Source organism: Myotis nattereri (genome assembly GCF_964212035.1).
Source record: "Myotis nattereri genome assembly, chromosome: 9".
Lineage (NCBI taxonomy): Eukaryota > Metazoa > Chordata > Mammalia > Chiroptera > Vespertilionidae > Myotis > Myotis nattereri.
Genome location: NC_138084.1, coordinates 4,662,479 through 4,673,775, shown reverse-complemented (window position 1 = coordinate 4,673,775; position 11,297 = coordinate 4,662,479). Strand labels below are relative to the sequence as shown.

General features: G+C 55.3%; 1 protein-coding gene across 3 annotated transcripts in view; it reads left to right on the top strand.

Annotated features, from left to right (window-relative positions):
* Positions 1-11,297, top strand: part of NRXN2 (neurexin 2) — a 96,873-nt gene continuing 85,576 nt past the window's right edge. For all 3 annotated transcript variants that reach the window (XM_081099783.1, XM_081099782.1, XM_081099781.1), the window contains exon 1: positions 1-406. In XM_081099783.1, the coding sequence (XP_080955909.1) occupies positions 16-406 (391 nt within the window). In that variant the 5' untranslated portion in view covers positions 1-15. The remainder of the gene's footprint in view (positions 407-11,297) is intronic.

Sequence of the window (11,297 nt, the reverse complement as noted above, 5' to 3'; positions counted from 1 at the left end):
GACGACCGCTGGCACATGGTGCTGCTGACCCGCGACGCGCGCCGCACGGCGCTGGCGGTGGACGGCGAGGCCCGGGCCGCCGAGGTGCGCTCCAAGCGGCGCGAGATGCAGGTGGCCAGCGACCTGTTCGTGGGCGGCATCCCGCCGGACGTGCGCCTCTCGGCGCTCACGCTCAGCACGGTCAAGTACGAGCCGCCATTCCGCGGCCTCCTGGCGAACCTGAAGCTGGGCGAGCGGCCCCCCGCGCTGCTGGGCAGCCAGGGCCTGCGCGGCGCCGCCGCCGACCCTCTGTGCGCGCCCGCGCGCAACCCCTGCGCCAACGGCGGCCTCTGCACGGTGCTGGCCCCCGGCGAGGTGGGCTGCGACTGCAGCCACACGGGCTTCGGTGGCAAGTTCTGCAGCGAAGGTGAGCCGGGGAGCAGCCGCGGGGCGCCTGAGTGCGGGAGGGAGGGGCTGGAGGCGCCCGGGGTCGGGCCTGTGAGTGCACCTCCACGCGGGGGTTGTGAGGCATATCCCGTGTGAGGACGCCTGTCCCGGGAGACTGTGTGTGAATAGCCAGTGAGCTCGGGGCCGCCGGTGAGGCGGGTTAGATGGGCGTGGACAGCGTGGGCGTGGCCTCTGAGGGCCGACACCCCCCACTCCGGGGAGTCCTGTGGCTAATTGTGGGTGGGTATGTGTAGTCAGGTCCTGGCGAGAGGGTGAAGGGCTGGCGCCTGAGGCCGGTGAGGGGGAGTGAGGGATGTGGGAGTATGTAGGCGAGGCCTCTGAGAGGCAGTGGGTGGAGTCTGTGTGGGCGGGACCTCCGAGAGGCAGTGGGTGGGGTCTGTGTGGGCGGGGCCTCTGAGAGGTAGTGGGTGGGGCCTTGTGGGCGGGACCTCCGAGAGGCAGTTGGATGGGGCCTTGTGGGCAGGACCTCCGAGAGGCAGTGGGTGGGGCCTTGTGGGCGGGTCCTCTGAGAGGTAGTGGATAGGCCTGTGGGCGGGGCCTCTGAGAGGTAGTGGTTGGGGTCGGTGTGGGCGGGACCTCCGAGAGGCAGTGGGTGGGGCCTTGTGGGCGGGGCCTCTGAGAGGTAGTGGATAGGCCTGTGGGCTAGGCCTCTGAGAGGTAGTGGGTAGGCCTTGTGGGCGGAGCCTCTGAGAGGCAGTGGGTGGGGCCTTGTGGGCGGGGCCTCTGAGGTAGTGGGTAGGCCTTGTGGGCGGGGCCTCTGCGGCGTTTGGTCGGTCGGGGGGGGGGAGGCCTGCGAGGGAGTCCTGAGACATGGTAGGGTCTGTATGGCCAGGCCACTGAGGGCTGTGCGGGCGAAAGGTCGCCGGGGGTGGGGTGGGGTGGGGTGGGCACCAGCGCCTGTGAGCGTCGGCGAAGGCCTGTGGGTGGGGTCCGTGTTGGGGGCGTGGTTGGCCCCGGCGGGCGGGCCGGTGCTGGCCTCGGTGAGGGGCGGGCAGCGTGGTCTCCGAGGCTGGGCGGCGACAGGTGGAGGAAAGCCTGGGCGTGAGGGCGGTGGGCGTGCGGAGGAGGCGCGGGAGGGCGAGGGGGATTGCGCGGCGGTGACGCGCGCTCCAGGGCCGTGGGAACCGAGGGTTTCTTTCCCACAGAGTTGGCAGAGTCGAAAGTGAAGGAAAAATGCGGGAAAGGGTGGCTGAGGCTTCTGCTCGTGGCTGGGAGATGACGGATTTGCTGAGGGACGAAAACATGGCTGGTCGTTCCTCCCGGGTGAGAGACAGGGTGTGGGAGCTCCTGTTTTAAACATCCAGCCCTTTCCAGCCTGGGCTGTGGAAGGGACCCTGGTGTCTGGAGGAGGTTGGCGTATGGACTCGAGTATGGAAACGGAGGTGGAATAGGGGCTCGAAAGGGAGGTTGAAGGGAGGGGCAGCTTCCGCCAGCTCCCAGCTGCCAGGGGCAGAGAGGGGTGAGGTGAGGGGACTAGGTGGGGGGTTGCCCCAGGCCTGGGTGGGCTTTGGTTTTAGTGGGGGTGGGGGAAGGAGGGAGTTGGAGGCGCTTGTACTTTGGTCTGGCTGGGGAGTGGGGAGCGCGTCCCCATGTCCTTCACCCCTGCTCAGTGGCAGCTGTTTTCTGCAGATACGTGTGGACAGGCATGCTTTCCTCTCTCTCAGCACCCCTTGAAGCTGTGGCCTCCTAGCAGTTGTGTGTGTCTGCCCCAAGAGGTTGTCTTTGGGGAGCGTGTGCATCTGCATGTGTGTGCCCACGATCTGGTGTGGCCCTGGGACTGCTTTGGGGGTGGGAGCCATACGAAGTGTGTGCCTCCGCGTGAAGGTTGTCCGCCTGTGGACAGCCCCGGAGGAGCTGCGTCTGCAGGCGTAGCCTTGAATTTGGGAACTCTGGACTCTGCCCAGGACTGTGATTGTGTATCTGTAGTTGTGGTAGAGGAATACATAGGGAAGGTTTGTGGGGTTGTGTGTACAAGGATGTGGGATATGCCTTCAGGAGCTGTGTTTATTAAGTTAATCTGACACCTTCTCACCTTTCCCCCAAGGAGCTCAGGTGCTCCCAAAGCTGTGAAACTGCGTGTCTGTGTGTGGGTGCCTGCACGCACAGGCCCTAGGCCTGGCAGTGAGGCTGTTGGAGTAGTAATGTTTACAGATCGAAGCCCAGTGCCTAGCAGAGTGAGGACTACTCACGTGTGAGGACATGTGCTCGTGTGTAGGTGCCCATGTGTGCATGTGTTTTAAATGTGAGGCCTCAGTAAGACACCTGGACTCGATGAGGAATCCTTCTTTCTATGACCTTTGCGTGATTCTGTGGTCCCTAGGACTCCTCCCCTTAAAGCCTTCTTTTTAAAAAAATATATTTTCTTGATTTTTACAGAGAGGAAGGGAGAGGGATAGAGAGTTAGAAACATCAGATGAGAGAGAAGCATCAATCAGTTGCCTCCTGCACACCCCCTACTGGGGATGTGCCTGCAACCAAGGTACATGCCCTTCACCGGAATCAAACCTGGGACCTTTCAGTCCGAAGGCTGATGCTCTATCCACTGAGCCAAACCGGTTAGGGCCCCTTAAAGCCTTCTTAAGAAAATAGGACGAACCACCCTTCTAACTTGATGGAAGGGAAATTTGAGCCACAGAGACGGAGGTTATGGTAATCGGTCCACAGCCTCACTGTGCAGAATTGGGCCTGGGTGAATGAGAAACGCAGCCAGAGGCACCTGGTCAAACCGAGCCCTTGTGTTATTCATTCTCTGAAAGGATTCATCAGCCAGAGGCGTCCAGTGAGCCAAACAAAGTGTGTGCTTCCGAACGAGGGTTGTGTGCTTCTGTGTCTGAGATGCGTTAGAGCACCGGTGTTGAGAGGGACTGTTTTGTGTGTCCCGTGTATATGTGCTGGGTATGTACCAGGTGAATGTCTGTGTCAGCTGTGTTGGAGCTGTGAGAGGCGGCTCCATATCTGACCCTTTGTGTGCATGTGTGCGTGTTTCATGAAGAAAAAGGGAAGGGAGATATTAGGTGGGAGTCAGGCAGCTGGTAGGGGCAGGGTGCCTTCCGTGTGTGTAGTGTCTGTTGAGCGAGTGGTGCTTTGTCTGCGATAAAAAGGCAGAGAGACTCATCTCTGTATTCCCTGTACCTAATATAGTACCAGACACTTAGTGGGTGTTTGATAACGATTTGTGGAGTGAATGAAGAGATATTAATACGTATTTGAAAGAATAAAAGCTGGAAATGAGGCTGTATATGCACATGAAAATACGCACATGTATATTTTCAGATGTAAGTGTGCGTGGGCGTGGAGAGGACAGGCACAGCGACAGCTCCGATCCCCCTCCCCACCCCATGACCCCATTCCCTCTCCTTATATTTTGTCCCTTATTTTCTGGGCAGCTTTTGTAACCTCCTGTGCTCATTACACTTTTAGTACATTTTCACCTAGCCAAGGAAGAACGGAATGGGCCCACCCTCCCCCTCCAGGTATCAGGGTTAAGGAAGGAAGCCTTTAAGGCAGCGGTTCTCAACCTGTGGGTCGCGACCCCTTTGGGGGTCAAACGACCCTTTCACAGGGGTCGCCTAAGACCATCAGAAAACACACATATAATACATATTGTTTTTGTGATGAATCACTATGCTTTACTTATGTTCAATTTGTAACAATGAAAATACATCCTGCATATCAGATATTTACATGACGATTCATAACAGTAGCAAAATTACAGTTATGAAGTAGCCACGAAAATAATTTTATGGTTGGGGGTCACCACCACATGAGGAACTGTATGAAAGGGTCGCGGCATTAGGAAGGTTGAGAACCACTGCTTTAAGGGAAGCAGGCCTGGCTCCTGATCTCAGAACTCAGAGCTTCCCTGCAAGCTAGCGTCACTTCATCATTATCTGCTTTGAGTGGTTCTCAACTTTTTCCAAGATTAAGGACATTTTTAAAGTCAGTAATCCACAGTTCCCTTTCCACATAGTAGTTATTTTTATGTCTGTTTATTGTGAAAATAGATGACACAAAGCTACTATGAATTCAGGAGAGCTTCTAGATGACTTTGATGTTGTATTTGCTACTGTGGTTAATCAAATACACGTTAGAAAAAATAGTTTTAGCTTTGCATGCAAGACAAACCGATCCGCCTTCAGGTATTTGGTGTGCATATGGATTTGTGGGTCCTTTGGGCTCCCCCTGCCTTCCCAGGTCTGGGCCTACCCATTGGGTGAGAGTCTCCATGCTAGGAAACTTTCTTTTTCTCCTCTGGGGTGTCTGGCCACCGGCAATGGAAGACAGAGCTAAGTATGAGCAGCTGAGTGTGTGTTGCTGCTGATTATCTGCCGAAGCTGGGAGAGACGGGAATTTCGTAGTGGTTTGCATGTGAACTCCTCAGGCCACTCGTGTGTGTAGAGAAAGGGCTGAAAAGGGACCAAGGAAGAAAGGGTGTGCAGGTGTGTGGGAGACTCCCGAGGAGCGGGGGGCAGAGGTATAGGACAGTGTCAGGCGTGTACTTTGCTTGGGAGAGAACAGGAAACTGTGGTAAAGTGTGTGTTGGCGGGGGGGGGGTGGGGGGGGGGACGCGTGTGTCCTACATGTGGGTGTTTTGTAAGTTTGTCGGTGATTTCATTCAACAGGCAGTTTTCAAGGCCTCCTCCGTGACAGGCCCTGAGTTGGGGCTTGAAGGGGAATCCGAGATGAATGAGACACAGCTCCAGGAGCTGTTTAATGGGGGAAGCAGATAAAAACGACAAAAACAGTCCAGTGTGTGGTTGCCAGAGCAGATTCTTCGGCTGGACTGCCTGGGCAATGACCTTGGACTTAAATTCTCTCTGCCCTTATCTGTAAAATGGGGACAATAATAGTGCCTACGTTATAGATTTGTTGTGAGAATTAAATTAGCTAAATCTTGGGAAATGCTTCAAATAGCGCCCAGCTTACAGAAAATGCTGTTAAACAACAGTGAAAGGGCAACACAGAAGAATGAGCTAGATACCCAGAGAGAGTCAGCGAGGCGTGTGGCTTCGTGATTAAACCGCAGACTCCGAGGCTCAGAGTTTGAATCTGACTTCTCTACTCACCATGAGCCTGTGACAGCAGATGAGTACCTAACCTTCAGACTGATTTTTTCCTAAGTGGGGACGCCCAGGCTTCCTCACAGGTGTGCTGTGGGAATTAAATGAGGTGAGTAAGCGGTAGTTACTATTAGAGGCGGAGTGCTCTTGGCGTTTTGAAGAACGGGAGAGTTTACAGGTTGGGAGGGTCGGTAATAAAAGGCATGCTATTTAAGATTGGCCTTGAGAGCTGATTATATGATTTGGGGGAGGGCAGTCCAAGCAAAGGAATCAGTGAGAACAAAGGCATGGGCGGGGGGAAGTGTAGTCCCGTCCGCAGAGGGGCACAGGGAGTGCAGGGAAAATGGTGGCCTCTGAAGCAGGAGAAGCAGGTTGAGACCAGGTCTTGGAGTTTTGACTTAAGTCCTCCAACCAGCATTTATTGGATGCTGACTGTCTACAGAGTATGGGCAGATAGAACCAGAAAAGAATTTCAAGCAGGCTGATGAACGGTAAGCTGTTTTGGAAGCTGGGAGGGAGGTGTAGAATGGATTAGAGGGGGCAGAGTTATGTGGTAGAGAAGCCAGTTGGGAGACAGTTGAGGAAAGAGATGTTGAGGCCCTGCCCCTTGGTTGCCTGGGGGAGTGGCAGGGAAGGGGGTGGCAGCCGTGTTGGCGGCGGGGGTAGTGTGGCTGAGCCATCGCTGAGGCTGGACCTGGGGGGCTCTGTCTCTTGTATGTGGAGGAGGTGGGAGGGGCCGAGAGGATGAGACTCCGGGTGTGCACGGTTGGAAGATGGGGGGGGGGTGTGAAAGGAAAGGGGGACGTCAGCAGGGGAGCCGGTTTGGCCGCAGATCATGCATGCGCTGAGTTGGGGTGCCCCTTCGTATTCCTAGACAGCAGTGTCCAGACTGCACCGAGCCCAGAGCTTTGAACTGAAGGCGGGGCTGCAGCTGGAGACCTGGGAGTCACACGCGTGGAGCGATAGCATTTGAAGCTCTGGAGTCGGATGAGGTGCCCAAGGAGAAGGTGAAAGACTTCAGAGGCGCATCCAGTTGGGAGGAGGAGGGAGAGGAGCAGCGCAGACAGCGAAGGAGCAGTTGGAACAAAAACAAGAGTCAGATCACACAGTCGAGGATGAGAGCGTGGGGCCCGGCGGCTGGTGCGCCTGGCTGGGTGCTGAACGTTTCATCTCATCTCATCCTCACGGCCACCCCTGAGATGCGAGCGCTGGCCTCTGCACCCGCGCCCACTCCGGGACCTGTTGCCCCACCTTTGTCCGTGCTGCCTCCAGAACGGAGCCGTGGCCAGTCGGCTGTGCCCATGGCTACTGCACCTGGTTTATTGGGGTGCTTGGGGGTGGCATTTGATCAGATACGAGTAACTGCCCCAGATTTCTCGGGCCACAGCTTCTCCCTTAAGTCACGATGTGGTGAGGGTGTTCCTGTATTTGTGGGCCAGCGGTCCCCGCACTGAGAGAGGGCGGTGCAAACCCACCCGGGGAATCTCAGTCCTCTGAGCCCGGGAGGAAGAACTCACTCGCCATTAAGACACACAGCTCCCTAACGTTTAGTCATTCCGGTGGGACGCTTCCGTAGGTTGCACGGCTCGCCCCCAGAGCAGAGTACGTGGAGTGTGATTTACCCTCATCCGCTGACTCAGGATGTCGTGACTCCCCTCAGGTACTGCACTGGGTTGTCCCTTCTTTGAGGTTTGAAATGACGCTTGACTGCTGGCATTTTGACTTCTTTCTTTTTTATTATTATTTTTTTAATTGAAAAAATTTTAATTGATTTTTAGAGAGAGAAGAAGGGAGAGGGAGGGAGGGAGGGAGAGAGAGAGAGAGAGAGAGAGAGAGAGACATCAACTGGCTCCCTCCTGCACATCCCCTGCTGGGGATTGAGTCCACAACACAGGCATGTGCCCCGACTGGGAATTGAACCCAAAACCTTTTGGTGCACTGGACAACGCCCAACCAACTGAGCCACACCGGCCAGGGCTGGACTTTTGAATTCTTATCTTAGCCTTTTCTAGTTTTCCCATCCCTGTCCTTAGGAGGAGTTGTCAGAGAGCAAGTCATCTCCATCGCCCTCTCTCTGTTTGTGAACTTGGAGATCAGCAGCCCAAGCACGAACAGTGGAGTCGGGGTAGGCTCTGAGGTTCTCCCATGAGAAAATGGCCGTTTTGACTGCTCAGAACCGTTTCTCTCCTCTTGTTCTGGTCTTCATCATTGTCCTCAGTAACGAATCTGCTGGAATCACACGTCTGTGTTAGGCAAGACAATACCATCCGTGCCCTCTGGTGGGGCAGCACAACCTGTGTGTGTGAAATTGAGTAAAATGAGGTCACGTGTGTGGACCCACTGTCAGCTCTCACATCCGGTACCTGTGGTCCTGACGGTTTCTGTGGCTGGAAATAGATCGGGGCAGAATGGGACCAACTTCTCAAGAGAGCGGTCGAGGGAGTGGCTGCTGTAAGACCGGAGATGAGGGAGATGTTCTCACGGACAGCTCATATGACAGAATGGCTAAGGGCATGGGCTGCCTGGGTTCGAATCCCAGCTTTGCTACTTGCTATCTGTGTGAACTTGGACACTTTTCTTACTCACATGGTTCTTCAATGTCCTGCTCTGTAAAATGGACATTATAATGTTGTTTGAGGACTAAATGAGTTAGTGTACAGAAATCCTCTACAATGTGCCAGGCACTGTTCTTGCTTCCATGTTTATTAATCCTGGTGGTCAGGGAAGGCTTCAAGGAGGAGGTGGGACTTGGCCAGATCTTGCAGGATGACTGAGTGAGATTTGCAAGGGTGGGAAGGAAAGCACAGGGCTTTCCCATCAGGAAAAAGCCTAAATGAGGAGTCTAGTGGACCAGGCAGCGATGTGAGTCAGGGGCCTCAGGGGGAGGGGGAGGAGACCAAGACCTTTGTGCTTTGTGGGAGATTAAATCAGAACTGTAGATTAAAGGCAGCTTCTAGGAGTCTTGACTTCCAGGCCAAGAATGTAGTTTCACTGGAAGTTTTTGTTGTTGTTTTGTTTCGTTAATCCGCACAGGAGGATATTTTTCCATTCATTTTTAGAGAGAGTGGAAGAGAGAGGGAAAGACAGAGAAATGTCGATGTGAGAGAAACACATTGATTGGTTGCCTCCCGCACACACGCACCTGACCCTGGTTGGGGAGGAGCCTGCAACCGAGGTACGTGCCCTTGACCAGAATTGAACCCGGGACCCTTCAGTCCACAGGCCGATGCTCTATCCACTGAGCCACACCGGCTAGGGCTCATTGGAAGTTTTAAAGCCAAACAGATTTGGGCTCAGATTTTGACTCTGCCCCTTATGACCAGTATGATCTTGGAAAAGTTTCGTCCACTCTCTGAGCCTCGGTTTCCCCATCTCTACAAGGGGGTAGTAGCAGTATCCATGGCCAGGGGGTGGAGGTAAGGAAATGATACAGTACATGGAAACAGCCAGGCATTATGTGAGAAGTGCTTTTTATTATTCATTCAACAAACATAGCCATGTTTTTTCCTGAGCCAGGAACTGCAAGCAGCTAGATATAGAGAGATGAATGAGACATTGTCCTCGCTCCTGGATATCTCACAGTCCAGTCAGGAAGCAGAGATGGAAACACAAGACAGACCCGATAAGTGAAATAAATAATGACACAGTGTACATGGAAAGCTGGCACCGCAGAGGGATGGCCTGCTCTGCCTGGGAGGTCACTTCAGAACACAGACAGCTAGACTGACCTGGCCTGAGAGCAAGAGGCGGCTTGTTTATCAGGCTGCTGAGGATGAGAAGAGTGAGGACGGGCAAGGGCGTTTCAAGCTGAAGGAATCCTATGTGCAGAAATGTGGCCCAGTAGGGAAATGGGAAGAAACTGGGTGTGTCTGGAGCCTGGATTGTTGCAGGAAAGGCGGTTGCAGGGAGGTGTGGTCAGACTGTGAATGGACTAGGCCCTGGGAGGCCCTGAAGAGTGTTAAGCAGGGGCATGACTTGGTTGGACCACTTTGGGCTGTGAGTTGCAGGGTGAAAAGACCTGCTGTGGAGGGAGATTGCTAAGAGGCCTGTGAATGTTCTGAGGGGAGGATCTGAGGAGGGCCCGGCCGTGGGGCTGTGCTGATGGTGACGGAGGGATGAAGAGGGTTTCTAGGAGCGTAGCGTAGTTTTTAGGTTTAGAAGGTGGCACAGGTGGGCATGAAGGTTGGTATGAAGACAGAGCAGGGCCGATGGCTGGGTGCCTACCTGACCAGGGAATGTAAGGGGGGGGAGGGCCTGTGGGGGCGGGTATTGAGGTCCATCTGGGACATGTGGAGGGTGAAAAGCCCATGAGACACTCAGTGGGAGCTTTTCTGAAGGCAGGCGGATACATAGATCAAGAGGACAGAAGAGAGGTTTGCACCAGAGTCACTGGAAAGTTCTAAGTGTGTGTGCATGTGTGTGTGTTGTGTGCACGCTGATCACAGCCGTATTTGGCCAGGTGTATCTGGTACCGGTGCCAAGGGAGCCAGGCTGGGGATGGGCAGGGAGACCAACCAACAGGAGCCTAACGCAGGAAGCCAGGTGTGGCGGAGGGCTCTGGTGACTGGACAAAGGCCAAGGGGGGTTTGTGCTCCGGGGGGTTTTCTGTCCGAAGGAGGTAGGTGGTACGGCTGAGCTCACGCAGGCACATTGAGGCGGACGCGCACCGGCACATGCTGGGGCCGCATGGTGCGTGGCTCACGAGTGGGATCCCTGGAGCCTGGCAGAGTGTGGGTGGCCTCGTGGGTGCTCAAGAAGTGTTGGCTGAAAGCAGGGCCTTTGCCAAACGCAGGTAAGGGGGTGGAGATGTGGAGTGTGGTGTTAGTGGTGGAGTTGGGTGGCAGACAAGTGACTGCTGAGCGGACAGCTGAGGGTGCAGGACTGGCACCCAGAGAAGAGGTGGGGCTGCAGGCACAGTTTTGTGGGGGGGGGGGTGTCCCTGAGCCACAGCAGTGACCTATCACTGAGGAGAAGAGAGAAGAGTGTGGAGGGTGTGGGACTGAGGCTGGAGGGGCCCGGGAGGGCGGGTGAGGGGCACAGGTGAGTCAGCAGGAAGCAAAGAAAGTGAGGTCAGTGAGTCCCAGGTGCCACCTCTCAGAGCCAGGAGAGGGAGGACCGGTACAGGCAGCAAACCAGACTTGATTGTTTCGCTTCCCTGAACACAGCATGACCCTGACCCTGACCCCCCAACCCCAACCCTGACCCCGACTGCAATAGGTGGCAGGGGACAATGCCTTTTGAAACACCCGCCGTGTTGGGTCACCTAGAGGTCGCCGTGCCTCCTGGTTAGTGCAGGTGCGGGAGAGACGACTGAGCAGGGCCTTCGCACCGGGGCCAGAGCGCTCCGACACGGGGCTCTGCGGGAGAGCCAGGGCTTCCCCGAGGGCCTCCTCAGCTCCCCAGGCCCCCAGATGCAATGGGTTCCGTCTGCTTAAGAAGGCCGCGCAGACAGCTTTCGGGGATGCAGCTGTCAGGAGAGAGAGGCTGTGTGTGGTACAGAAGATGGCTCACACATGTAGATATGTGGGGGCTCGTGGGTGCAGGTTTAGAAGATGGGAGATGGTAGGTAGGTGGATAGGTAGGTGGACAAACAGGGAGCTGTGTTCATTGCAGGGTGTGTCTTTGTCCCCGGAGGGCGTGTGGGGTGGTGGTATGTATGCATCTAATATTGTGTATGAGATCACCGTGTGGGTATTGATTCTGCGTTCAGCCAGTGTGTGGATTGTGGGGGTGGCAGAAGTTATGATAAATGGCAGTGTGTGTTGCTGGAGTATAGCGAAACTCCTAGAG